At 50.4% G+C, this 14,300-nt stretch overlaps 1 protein-coding gene across 1 annotated transcript; it reads left to right on the forward strand.

Moving 5' to 3' along the window:
* The first annotated feature begins 10,208 nt into the window (after positions 1–10,208).
* Positions 10,209–13,529, forward strand: LOC128912536 (trypsin I-P1-like). Its single transcript, XM_054208607.1, has 5 exons — positions 10,209–10,248; positions 10,715–10,883; positions 11,493–11,746; positions 12,498–12,634; positions 13,378–13,529. Exons 1-5 carry the CDS (start codon positions 10,209–10,211, stop codon positions 13,525–13,527), a joined length of 750 nt encoding a protein of 249 aa, XP_054064582.1. The 3' UTR covers positions 13,528–13,529.
* Positions 13,530–14,300: the final 771 nt, after the last annotated feature.

Below are 14,300 nucleotides of genomic sequence, written 5' to 3' on the forward strand. Positions count from 1 at the left end.
GCCCTGGGTTAGCAGCGAGGCACCTGTACTCTAGGAAACCGCAATGTGAGCAATCCCAGGAGACCTTGAATCCCTTGCCAGATTTAACTCCAGGTTGGCTTGGCTTTCCAGCAGATGGGGAAGGAAAGGGCTGGGTGAACCAAGACAAAATGATCTACTGTCAAACACAGGGCTCTGTGTGTGTGCTGGGGGCACATCCCTCGTTGCATGGAAAGGTTTGTGCTATGCTGCTCCGCATTTTGAGTCACTGTGGGCCTCCCTCAGCACAGAAATATGTGCCAGAGTCATTGAGTAGGGCGTAATCTATCGCCACAGATAAGCGGTAGCCCTTAGTCCCATTACTCCAAAAGTGATTTCTGAATTCCTTCTCAATCTCTGCCCTGCCACCTTCCACCGAATATACAACCAACTGCAGAGTGGCATCCTTCCCCATGGGCAACTTGTACCAGGACATGGCAGAGTATGCATTGTCCTTTTGGGAACAGTTCAGAACCACAGAGTCTCCCACTCGGACGACGGTGTCTGGCGACTGCTGAAGGGCCTGGCCTGCAAAGAGAAGGGAAGAGATGTGGGGAGTGAAACACACGGAAGGAGACATGAAAACACATCCTTGAAATACGGCATGGCATGGGGCGGCATAAGGATGTCAGCAAGCTCTATGGGACAGTGTCCCGTTTCTCTGAGAGACACACACAGGAGAAAAAAAAAAACAAAACAAAAACTAGCTTCAAAGACAATGGCAAATTTCTTACGACAAACAATTACTTCGGTACTCTCAATCGAAGTATTAAACTGGGATAGAAAAAAACACATTTGTAGATGTGTAGATTTTTCTGAGTTAAGGGGATGAGGAAAAGCTCACCTCGTTCATTGCCCATCCTCCCCCGGGAAGCCTTGGGGAATGGGGCACTGACAACAACTGGGCACACGGCTGAGGCGGCAGCAGCGGCTCCAGGGCAGCTCTTCAGGCGGAAGAGAAGTTCACTTACCCACAGGGACCAGGACAATGGAGGAGTCAGTGATGCAGAAAACATTTAACCCGAGCACGCGCCCGCTCTTACGCCACGTGCCTGGCCTTGTCTTTATCTAAAAGTGCACCTTAGGTAGAAGAACCTCTCATGCGAACATCCTTTCTGTGTGACGGTGAGAATGACGAACTCCAGGGTTGCCTGGAGTTAAATGAGAGGAGGTCTGCAGAGTGCAGATTGAAGAGAGACAGAAAGAAGAAGGTGGGGAGAGAAAGGGAGTCAGAGAGGGGAAGAAGCGTTGAGGGAAGTGGCTATAATGGAAATGAGAGCTAAACGGAGAGAGAGGCAAGGAGGAGTGGGCTGGCATGGAGAGAAAGCAGGATGAATAAACTCACAGAGTCTGAGAAGAGGATGAAGGGCAGGCTAGGAAGCAGAGGAGGTAATGAGTGGAAAGGGATCATCCCGCCTTGTGCAGCTCTGACGAGGAGGAAAGCAGGTCCCCTTTGTGCAGGAGCAGGTTTGCGCTCAGCTCCCTCAGCAGCCTACCCACTGTGTTTCACTCTCAGCACAGTAATACGTGCCAGAGTCATTCAGAAAGGCATGCTCGATCGAGATGGTCATCGTGTCTCCTTGTATCCCACTGCTCTTCAAACGGCTGCGGAGATCCTCCTCCACATCTGCTTTACCACCTTCAAATGCAGAAACCACCAGGATCAGCCTGGAGTCCTTCCCCAAAGGAACCTTGTACCAGTATATTTGTGTGTTGGAGGGTTTCTTCTTGGAACAGCTCAGACTCACGGACTGGCCTTGTCGTATCACTGTGTCTGGGGACTGTTCCAGAGCCAGTGCTGGAAGAGAAAAGGAGGAACACTGAGGCAGAGGAAAACATGGAAAAACATTAACTGGGCACTACGCGTTGGTAGAGAAGAGGGTGGGAAGGAACAGGACAGATTAAGGAGCAGTGGAAGGGATGGGACAGCTCTTCCCATCAGCAGGGGAGTTTCCAGTCTCTCTCCAAGAGGCAAGAAACATTCCTGGGCAGTTTGTGTCCAAAACATGAACCATGTGGGGGCTGAGCACAGAAGAAAAAATAGACAGCCCTTGCAGGAGATTCAGGGATTTCTGCCCACGGCATTCAGTGCCCATCCTCAGCACTGGGAGCTTTGGGGAATGGAGCTCTGCCAGCAAGCGGGGATGCAGCTGGGACAGCAGCAGTGGAATCGCTGTAGGTGCTGAGGGGTGACTTGAGATCACTTACCCATAGGGGCCAGCATGGCCACAAAGAACCAGCAGGGAGCCATGCGGGAAAAGCCCCTGTCCTTTCAGGGACCTGCCTTTTGTCGCTGCCCAGAGACATGGGAAGAGGAAGCCCTGGGTGAGGAGGGTGAGACATATTAGACATATTGGGGTTGGGCAGGACATGAAAGGCGAGAAAGGATTGGCTGGCTGGGAACAGTGGGGAAGGACACGCACAGTCACAGGAAACTATAAACCCTGCAGAGATGGGGGGCGGTGGGTGTGTGTGTGGGGAGGGGAGAAGGGGGGTTGCATGGAGAGGACCGTGCTGAGGTTGCATGGGAGTCTGAGTGCGTGCAAGGCAGAGAAATGCTGAGAGTTCCCCTTCTGCTTCTGGAAACCTCGAGAGCTGGAGACATGAGCTATGCAGGACACACAGAGGTCCCTTGCATTTCCCCAGGCATTTTCCCTCTCTCCCCCAGCCATGGGTCGTTCCTTTTTATAGGTATAATGGGGGGTCACTCGGTGATGGCGGTGTGGGCATGTGCAGGGCTCCCTCCAGCCCTGGCCCATCAGAGCTGGGGAGAGGAGTAGGAGAGGAAGGTAAATGCCTGTGAAGAGCCCAGGGACACTCAATGCTCTGGCAAAGGAAGGAAGGAAGACAGACTTGATTGTGGCCCAAAGGGGGAGGCATGAGGGAGAAAAGGCGCTGAGGACTGGGGCTAGGGTGGCTTCTCCCTCCACTTTCCTTGCTGACAGGCAGTAGCCCAGGTTCCTCCGGAGATTGTTTCTCCCTGGGACCCAGCTGGGGACCCTTGGTTGTCTCAGCCTGGTGCTGCAGCTGTACAGTGCGATTTCATTCACTCGTGCTCCACCAGTGACACCGCTCTACTGCTCTGCTCACAGGGTCACGGGACTCCAGCCACTGCCGTCCTCCCCACAGCGCCCTCGGGTGTCTCTGCCCAGGGGGACAGCCACATGGCCTCTCCTGAATGGGGCAAACTCGGCGCAGGGATGCGCAGCCGGGAGAGTGGCAAGAGTGAAAGGAACCCAGGCAACAAATGACAGAGGTCTCCACCATGCCCAGCGCTGCTGGCAGCACCTTTCCCTCCTCATAGGAACTGTCGGAGCCTGTGCCTGGAGCTCTACCTGGTGACAGGCAAAGAGAAGAAATGGCAATGGGCTAGGATCCCTGGTGGTACTCCTGCCTCATGCAGAAGAAGGGAGCAAAACCTCATAAGATCAAAAAAAAAAGGACCAAAAAGAAAACAAAAGTGACAGAGAAGGAAAGATAAAATCTGGCAGAGGAGCAATAATGCCATTAGTGAGCAAGCCTGTCCCCACACAGCTGGTGTGAACAGATCTCTGGACTCTGAGCGCACACAGGGGTCTATTCATTCTGTGGGCGTATGGCTATAAGTGGGAGACTTTACCCTGATATATCAGACTTCTGAGACACCTCATTCTTGGGGCCACCTGGCTTTGTGCTTGGGAGACTGCAGTCTGCGTTACTGGGAAGGGCTTCATGCATGGGCATGCTACAGCTCTGCAGGTGTGACACAGCTGCACGGTACGGAGAAAGACAGCCCGAGCTGAATAGAGTGTGTAGGTCTCTCTGGAGTCTCTGATATGCTTAACATTGAAGTTTTCCTCCCGTTTGCCTCTAGAAAAGTGGGGATCGTTGTCTGCCTCTCCAAGGTGGCTAACATTTTCCTCATTCACGCGGTGCTTAAGACAAGAGGGAAAGGGAGAAAGCATTATGATGCACAGATGATGTACTGGCAATATCAGCACACACATAGGCAGCACAGAAATTCAGTGTGTCTCTGATGAGGTGCATTCCATCTTTCCCCCCAGCATCAGCTCTGTTTCCCTGCCTCATGCACATCTAGAGGTTCTTTCCCTCCACAAAATGTCCTCAGCTTTTCCAGTGGTTCTGGGTGCTTGCAGGAAGCGCAGCTGGCCTTGAGCACTCCACAAGGTCCTACCTTCTCCACAGAGACAATACCTGATGCACATCCCAGACATTCAGACTCTCATCTGCCTTGGGAAGTAACCCTGTCTCATCACTGTCTACCCTGCTGTCTATAGAAACAGAGAGAAGCCTGCACGTACAAAGAGATTTGTGCTCAGCTGCCTCAGCATCTGAATCAAGGTGTATCCTAGCGCAGTCATAGCTGCCAGAATCATTCAGTGAGGCAAAATCTATTGAAAAGGACACGCAATATCGCATACTCCCACAACTCTTGAAGGCATTCTGAAATTCGTCCTCAAACTCTGCCTTTTCCCTTTCCACTCCACACGCTGCAGTATGGTACCAGCTGCAGTATGGCATCCTTTCTTTGAGCCTACTCCTACCATGGCATGTAGGGGCATGTGGTTCCCATCTGGAAACAGCTGAGAGTCACAGCTCCTCCCTCTCGGATGACTGCATCAGCAGGCTGTTTAAGGGCCCACGGTGTTAGAAGAAAAGAAAGGAAAAAACAAAAGTAGTGGGAGTCTAGGCAGAAGGTGAAATGGTGGCAGCACAGGCAGCACAGGCACAGAGACGTGTGTGGAGGAAATGCTGAGGAAGGAAGATAGGCATGACAGTGGGGGTGGGCAAGGCAGTGGGAGAGCACCTGAAATGTGAGAAAGGAGATGGCTGGCTGGGATCAGTGGGAGAGAACGCTCACACACAGCAATGGGTGGTATGAATCCTGCACAGATGTCTTGCTATGTGTGTGTGTGTGTGTGTGATTATGCGTGCAATCACAGGAACATGATGGGGCTGGATGGGAGCCTGGGTTTGAGGCAGGGCAGGGGGGATGCTGGGGGTTTTCCCTTTCTTCCTGTGGCATCAGCTGAGATCTCCAGAAAAGAAGTATTACGCAAAGGACACAGAGATATGGGGCACGGGTTCTGCTTCGCTGTCCCACAGCTGACACGCCATTCCAGACGCCCTGGAACTTCACAGGCCCTGACCCCACAAGCCACAGCGTGGTGTTGTCTCTGCTCAGCCCTATGCTGTCCATGCCATGGCCCCAGGCACCGAGCAGGCTGCTGACATAACGCTCTTGGCATGGCTTGTAGCTTGACAGAGAGGAGTTCCTCCAGGGAACTACTGGAGCGAGTCCAGCGAAGGGCAACCAAGATGATTATGGGACTGGAGCACCTCCCTTATGAGGAAAGGCTGAAAGAGCTGGGACTCTTTAGCCTGGAGAAGAGAAGGTTGAGGGGGGACCTGATTAATGTTTACAAGTACCTAAAGTGTGGGTTTAAGGAGGACGGAGCCAGGATTTTTCAATGGTTCCCAGTGACAGGACGAGGGGCAATGGGCACAAGCTAGGTCTGGAGGTCTGGGGAAAGGTCAAGATCCCCCATGCCGTAGGGAAGCAGGGAGCACACACACTCCCACACCCATACCCCTCCATCTCCATCCCCATCTACCACCCTTACCATTCCATGGCAAGAGCTTCCATGGGTGGAGTTCAAAAGCTTTCAGCACAATGGCAGAACAAAAAGGTGGCCATGGGCAGCCAGCATGCAGCTGCGGTCCCTCCTCACTCCTGGATTGAGGGTGGGAGGTGGTGGTGAGACGCCTGCTTTGTTCCCTGTGTTACTCTTCAGAGTTTCCCGTGTGCTGGGAACCCAGATTTCACATTCTCCTCATGCCGAGAAGCAAACTTGTCCCTTCCTCCAACCAGACTGAAAGCACTGCATGGGGTCATGAAGGGGGGCCAAGGCCTCTCCAACAAGCCCAGGTGAAAATGCACCCAGCCCAGGGGAGTGGTGAGTCAGGCTGCGGTGATCCTCTAGGGAATGTGCAAAGAGTAATGAACCTGTTGTGGGGGATACAGACCATAGACACAGAAGGACCAGGTAGGTGGAGAGGGAGGTCTCCTTGAGGACCTCACTCTCCCCTCTTCTCAGGGCAGGGCTGGGCCCAAAGTTGAGGACTCGAGCTGGGGCAGGGCCAGTTTGAGACACAGGGAAGCCATAACTAGTTTATCCACATTCCAGAAATATCCAAGCAAGTCAAATAAAAAGCCTGTGCTCTGGGTGTCCGGGTGTGGGGAGAGGATGACGGGAACGGGCAAAGGAACATCTTCTGCTTCAAAAGCCCTGGGACACATAAGTGCTCTTGGCGAGCTCTCTCCTGAGTCCACTGGAACCCCTTAGATGAAATCCACGGTTTGGTTGGGGCTGTGGGGCTGGGAGTCTGGATGCCAGTGAGGCTGTGGGCACAAAAATTAACCCCTCATATCTTCCATACCAAAGTGCACAAATAGGTTTAGGCATCCTCACCCACCCCATTTGCAGCCCTGTGATTCTTCCTTCGGGAAAAATGTGGATGGTCTCTCTCTGGGGATTATTTCTGGATTCTTTCTCTTGGTGGGGATGATGGGATTCTTGCCCACTGGGATTAGGACATAAGAAAATGCAGTTATGGGCATAATCGCATTGCAATTTTCTGCTTAATTCCCATGTGTGGTTTGGGAATAATCCCAAATGGGATTTCAGAGTTTATGCCATTTGGGATTACAGGATTAATCCTCACTGAGGTGATGGGACTAACCTCAGGGGGGCTATGATATTACTGCTCAATGGCATTACGGAATTCTTTTCATTGAGATAATCGGATTAATCAAAAAAGAATTATGGGATTAGTTCCCAGGGGGGTTACGGGATTAATCCCCACATGGATTATGACCTCTCCGTCTCTGGGAAAGCTATCTGTGCCTTATAACCTGGTGACGTGAGTTACTGCAGAGCAGTCACTTCCCAGGCTGGACCTGAGTGGGCAGAGGTTTGGGCACAGAGATGAGCCCTGGCCCTGGGCAGCAGCATAGAGTGGCCCCTGCTTCACGCTGGGCAAAGGCTGACAGCCATTTGTCTTCCCAGGGCAAAGGCACATTCAACAGCAGGATCGTGGTCAACACGACGGGGTGGAAGTGGCAGGTATTTGAGACAGACCCCAGGCCTTGCTCCCACCTCCTGACTCAAGACACACAGAGAGGCCACCCACCCCATCCAGACCAAGGGACAAAAGGAAGTGGGGGTGAGGACAGTCAGGCTGGGTTGGACTGGTCCAGAGACGTCCAGGTAGAGTGGAGTGCAGCCTCAAGGGCTGAAAGGCAGCTGAGCTCTTCCGTGTGATGGAGTGAGGAGCACTGGATGAAAGTCAAGCCTAGAGGACACTCATCTTGGACAAATCCTGGGGACCTCATCTAAGGCTGGAATCCTGTGTGATGGGAACCCACTAGAATCTCTTTGAAGTCACAGGGCTTTTTAAGAACCCCAGAACTGGTTTCAGCAAAGGTCTTCACCTGGGACACCTGAGCAGTGAAACAGTCTGCTTAGGGAAAAGGGACAGAGGGCACCTTCCTTCCACAGAGAGGAACTTTCTATCCCTTTCTCCCATCACCAGACATCATTAACACACATTTGTCTTTCTTGGCAGGACTTTAATGGGAAACCAGCAGTCTACGTGAGTACCGCAAAGACCCTCTCACCCAAATATTCCCCCATTTTTCTTGAAAGACGTAGGGCACTGGGGAACACACCAAAGGCTGACGGAAGCACTTCGGGGTGGTGGGGGTGGTGGAACCTGATTTCCTTCTATGACAAGATGACCCAATTATTGGATGAGGGAAAGGCTGTGGACATTGTCTACCTAGACTTTCAAAAAGCATTTGACACTGTCCCCCATAGAATTCTCATGGAAAAACTGGCAGCTCATGGCCTGGATGAGCGTACGATCTGATGGATCAAGCACTGGCTGGATGGGTGGTCCCAAAGAGTGGTGGGCAATAGACTTAAATCCAGCTGGCAGCCAGTCACAAGTGGTGTCCCTCAGGGCTCAGTGTTGGGACCATTTCTGTTTAACATCTTTATTGATGACCTTGATAAGGACATAGAGTGTATCATCAGCAAGTTTGCAGATGACACAAAGCTAAGCTGGAGTGTTGATCTACATGAGGATAGGGAGGCTCTACAGAGAGACTTGGATAGATTGGACTGATGGGCCAATGCTAACAGTATGAGCTTCAACAAGGCCAAGTGCCGGATCCTGCACTTGGGCCACAACAACCCCATGCATCGCCACAGCCTTGGGGAAGTGTGGCTGGAGAGCTGCCTGGCAGAAAAGGACCTGGGGGTTCTAATTGACAAGTGGCTGAACATGAGCCAGCAGTGTGCCCAGGTGGCCAAGAGGGCCAATGGCATCCTGGCTTGTATTAGAAATAGTGTGACCAGCAGAAGGAGGGAGGTGATTGTCGCCCTGTACTCAACACTGGTGAGGCCACACCTTGAGTATTGTGTCCAGTTCTGGGCACCTCAATATGAGAGAGATATCGAGGTGCTGGAGCGAGTGCAGAGGAGGGCAACGAAGCTGGTGAAGGGCCTGCAGAATAAATCTTATGAGGAGCGACTGAAGGAGCTGGGACTGTTTAGTTTGAGGAAGAGGAGGCTGAGGGGAGACCTCTTCACTCTCTACAACTACTTGAAAGGACATTGTAGAGAGGTTGGTGCTGGTCTCTTCTCACAGGTAATTAGCGATAGAACAAGAGGGAATGGGTTCAAGCTGCAGCACGGTAGGTTTAGGCTGGACATTAGGAAAAAAATTCTTCACAGAAAGAGTGGTCAGACACTGGAATAGGCTGCCCAGGGAGGTGGTGGAGTCACCATCCCTGAATGTGTTTAAGACTCGTTTAGATGTGGTGTTAAGGGATATGGTGTAAGGGAGAACTTTGTAGAGTGGAGCTGATGGTTGGACTCGATGATCTCAAGGGTCTTTTCCAATCTAAATGATTCTATGATTCTACATGCATAAGCATCAATGTTACACTGAAATTCTTCCGTGGCCAAAATTAGTATCTGTAGAACATTCCAAAGCTAAATAAAAAAATACGTGTTTTGGTACTTAGGCCAATATTATCATAAGGATTAGGTGAGAGAAATGCTTTCAAAGAGATGTGGTGAGAATTCCCACATTTGAGCTATTTAACTTAGAAGGTGGGGGGGTGGGGGGTGGGCACGGAATAGTTTTATCCTCATTGAAACTACTTTTGAATCATTTTATTTGGGGAAATGCTGTGTTCGATATGATAAAAACACACACGCACACATGACTCAAGAAAAGGAATTTGCTGAAATACAATTAACAAATGAACACTGAGAGGTTTGGGGGTGTTTTGTTTTGCTTTTGTCGTGGTTTGGCCTCAGACGGCAACAAAGAACCAGGTGCCGCTCGCTCGCGCCTTCCCAATACAGGAAGAATCGGAAGAAAAAAAGGCAGGACTCTTGGGTTGAGACCAAGGCAGTTTACCAGAACAGCAAAGGGAACAGGCAAAGAACAGCAATAACACGGACAGAGGAATACACAAACACGGTTACGGAACCGCCACTCACCGACCGGACCCGGGATGCCCCAGCCCGCTCCAAGCGGCGACTTCCTGCGCCCTCCCCCGGCAGCTCAGGGTGGGCATGGCTCACATGGCATGGGATACCAGGGAAAATTAACCCTATCCCCGCCGGAACCAGGACAGCTTTCCTTTGCTTTGTTTTGCTTTCTTTAAATATAAATGCATAGTATTGCTGTCCATTACCTACAATATTCAGCTTCCAGTAAAAATACACATTTTTAATAATGACACCATCAGCGCAGAGGAATCTCAAAGGGGTTTGAGGGTTGCCCTCAACAGGTGCTGCGTATAGGAATGAGATAGACAGACAAACAGCTACACACCTTCCAAAGCCCAAAGGTATTTTTAAGTTGAAGGCAGCCCTCTGAAATAATTTGAAATAGCTCTCTATCTTAGGAAAGGTTTATTATTAACTGATATGTTATTTTTACTTTCTGCCTGTGCCTGTTAATGACCACATTTGGATCTTCAAATTTTCCACTGTGTACTTTTTGTCTGGAGAAAACCTTGGACTAGAGATAAGGCCATCTCAAAAAATGTATTTCTAGCAGCTCACACTTGCAGTGCACCAGTCGGGGCGTGAGGCTGTGTCGAGATCATGAAATTCATACTGTTTCTCACCTTTGTTGGGGTGGCTGGTGAGTATGTTTTGTACTTCTGCTTTTGTGAGTTGTAAGGAAGCCCATTTTCTGAGCACATTTACAGGGCAGTCTACTGGGGGAAAGGGAAGTCCAGTTTCAGCTTGCACAAACTTTACGGCACAGCACTGCAACTTCTTTTGACTGTGTCCGTTCACAATTGCTTGTGTCACAAAATGGGGAACGAAAGCCTTCATAGGGGTTCTCGTCCCAGCACTACTGAAATGTGGGCGTCAGCTTCAAAAAAAGACTGTCTCTCCCTTAAGGAGTACCAAGTACGAAGGTAACACCGCTGGCCAGGAAGTCCTAAAGCTGCTGTAAAGTTTTGGACAATGGCCGCGTGCTTGCCCGCTGGTACTGTGAGTTTTCAGAGAAGTACAGCCTGCAAGTGAGACGCTTCAGTCAGTCGCAGGGGGACAAGACTCCCTATGCCAGATGTTGACATATGCCACTTCTTATCTCCCAGTTGCCTTCCCCGTCAACGCTGACGATGATGATGACAAGATCGTGGGAGGCTACACCTGTGCAGAGAACTCTGTCCCCTACCAGGTGTCCCTGAATTCTGGGTATCACTTCTGTGGCGGTTCCCTCATCAGCAGCCAGTGGGTTGTGTCGGCTGCCCACTGCTACAAGTCGTGAGTACAAAAAACTATATTCTTCCCTAAAGCTACTTCTTTCTTCCAGTTCGCTTCTAGCAGGAAGTCTGAGCTGTGAGATCCAAATCTGGAAGGGACTTTGTTCTGACAGGGGACAACCAAGGAATGGGTGGCTCGTTCAGGAAGCTGGGCTGAGGCATCATGAGGGCTTTTTCCACTTCTGCAAATGCTTCTGGGAATGCAGAGCACTTTCTGAAATGGCAAGGTGATAATCGAGCAATGAGTTACGGGCTGTGACTTCTTACAAACTGCATGAATCTTGCTACAACTTCGTCACCGGAGAACAGGAAGGGCAATGAGGTCAGGGTGACAGCAGTTTGCCTTTTTCCAGAATGTTTGTATAAAGCACTGTTATATATCCGACTCGTCCCAGCTCAACAAAAGGAACCTGCAGAAACTCACCAGCTGTGCTGGGAGTGGGTAAGATCTCAGTGTGGATCCCCAGGACGTGTTGCAGGACAAGAAAGATGACCTGCATGAAAACAGCTCCCACAGTAGCGATGTTGCAGCGAGCGCATACGGTGACGGGGAGGTTCCTCATAAGCAGGCGGTAGCAGTAAAGTACGTGCCATTCCTTCTCTTTTCCAGGCGCATCCAAGTGCAGCTCGGGAAACATAACCTGGAACTCACAGAATCGACACAGCAGTTGATCAATTCAGCTAAAGTCATCCGCCACCCTCGCTTCAGCTCCATAACACTGGACAATGACATTATGCTCATCAAGCTTTCCGTACCAGCCCAGCTCAACCGAGCTGTCCAAACAATTCCTCTGCCTACCAGCTGTGTGACCACAGGCACCACGTGCCTCATCTCTGGCTGGGGCAACACACTCAGCAATGGCAGTGAGTACTCTGTGGGAATGTACAGCATCGCAAGGGCCCGGGAGACGCTCTAAGACTCCGCAATTAACTCCAAACTGTGCAGGGTAAAGCTCAGAGAAGTGCTGTGGGACGGGCCTTTTTCACTGATGAGTCCGTATAGGACGGTAACAATTTAACTGCTTTGAAGGAAATCCTTTATAAGGTCCTTCCTCTTGTTCTGTGGTACGAACATGGAATCACTCGAGTCACCAGCATGTTCACTCCGCCATAAATTTTGTGGCCTGGCGCTATCAGCTGTGCAGTGCCAAGCACTGGCAATTTAACTAATGCCAATAGAGTTGTCAGTGCTCTGAGAACAAGATCAAAATCTGTGATTGTGGATCTCAAATTACTACAAGAGAGCTCCGTTCTCTTACGCCAATGGTCAGAGGTGTGAATGGTGACTGGTGTCTAATCCACCGACGACAACAAAACCTGCAGCAGAGGAGAGGATGGTTTTCCTGAGGCGCAGGTTTCCTCCAGCATATGGGCTACAAGAGTAGCTCGTGGCACCACGCTTGCCACTTGATGACTGTCTAGGTATCAGAAAAATTAACGTGGCTGCAGTTCCATCTGAACAAAAGGAATCCATGCTGTGATTACCGTTCAGAGGAAAAATGACGACCACTAAAACAGGATGCTCAGTCATTACTTTTCTGATAAGGAAGATCTCCTCCGGGCTCCGAAATGAACTCAGAGATGTCATCAACCACCTCTCTCTGTTTTCTTCTAGATTTGTTTCCGGACACCTTGCAGTGCCTGAAGGCTCCCGTACTCTCCGCAAGAGAGTGCAGCGATGCCTACCCTCGGCAAATTACCAACAATATGATGTGTGTAGGATTCCTGGAGGGAGGGAAAGACTCCTGCCAGGTAAAACATCTGTCTCTCCTTTCCCATATGTTTCTCTCCTGCCTGTTGCCAGTAGAAGAGGCCGTCGCATTAGAGAATCTGCTACTCTCACTGCACTGGCGTGTCTGAATGTCGTATTTTTGAACAACAGCAGAGACTTAGGGTGAAAGCTGCTTACTGAGTGAGGCTAGCTTTTTTCCCACTCTGTCGGTCATTGTCCCTTTTTGAGATGGCCAATACCTCTGCCCTAAACTTCCACAAGCAGACTATGCCACCTCCTGCACCTGGGCTATTGAAAAGGGAGGAGTCCTGCACCAGAGAATCAATAGTAACCACGGTGACTTCAGAGCTTAGGACACAAATGTTAGGTTTGGACTCACCAAAAATTACATAGCCAGTATGCCAAGATCCGGGTAGTCTGGAAAACGAACACACCTGACAATTGGTCTGCATTTTACATGTGCCGAGCTCCACGGAGTTATTTGGCAGAATAATGTTTAAGACACCCATATCCTAAGCGTCTGCCAAGGACTGCATCCATCCAAAATAGGCAGCTTACTCATCCTCAGCTGCAGTGCCCTTGGAGCTAAAGTAAGGCACAGGAGCATCAGGTGTAGAGTGGTAATCAGAAATGACCTCTGTAGAACTTCAGTGCAGAAAAAGCCCAACGGAGCTCCCTCGACTGTCAGTGATTTCTGGGATCTCTGGCTCATCACTTCACGCTCCTCTCATTTGCTGAATATCCGTATCCTTTATGTGCACAGGGGGATTCCGGCGGTCCAGTAGTCTGCAATGGGCAGCTCCAGGGCATTGTTTCCTGGGGTATTGGATGTGCGCAGAGAGGCTATCCCGGAGTTTACACTAAGGTTTGCAACTATGTCTCCTGGATCCAAGACACTATAGCTGCCAACTGAGACGCTCTCTCTCATTCTCTGATGTGACCTGTTTCTTCTCCTCATCATTTTCTTCCGTTTTGGGACTGGACACACCAAAATTATCAAAAAATAAAGACTTCCAGGCACCCCTTCTTTGTGCAACATTTCTCTGGGTACTTCCATAGGCCATTTGTATGGAGGGCAGAGGCAGGGAATATCACTCCAGGGAAAACATTTAATATTTGTAGTGCCTCTCAACTAGCAGGGTCTTGCAACAGTTTTCAGCTTCATCTTCAGGAGCCTGTCAGTCAGTTACAGGCAGCCATCTTTTCTGTTTATCAGCATGTACTCAGGTGCTACAAAACTGCCTAAAAAAGCCGACGGAGTGCGCTGAATCATACAGGCAGCAGACTCCTACTGTAGAAAACAGCAGGCAGCAGCACAAACGCTCCCCATCGCCCCCACTCTCACCCCCAGCCCCAACAATATGACTGAACGTTCCTTAGTGGAACCTCTCCGAAAGCTCCACTTGGGGAATGAAATGACCTCTTGCAAAGGGCTTGTTCTCTTCATGGACCAGTCCCCAGTCCTCTTCCAGTCCAGTCCTAGTCCTCTTCAATATATTCATCAACGACCTGGATGAAGGGATGGAGTGCACCCCCAGCAAGTTTGCTGATGATACAAAACTGGGAGGGGTGTCTGACACACCGGAAGGCTGTGCTGCCATATAGAGAGACCTAGACAGGTTGGAGAGTTGGGCGGAGAGAAACTTTATGAAATTCAACAAGGGCAAGTGTAGGGTGCTGCACCTG

This window comes from Rissa tridactyla, chromosome 1 (assembly GCF_028500815.1).
Source record: "Rissa tridactyla isolate bRisTri1 chromosome 1, bRisTri1.patW.cur.20221130, whole genome shotgun sequence".
In the NCBI taxonomy this organism is placed as follows: Eukaryota; Metazoa; Chordata; class Aves; order Charadriiformes; family Laridae; genus Rissa; species Rissa tridactyla.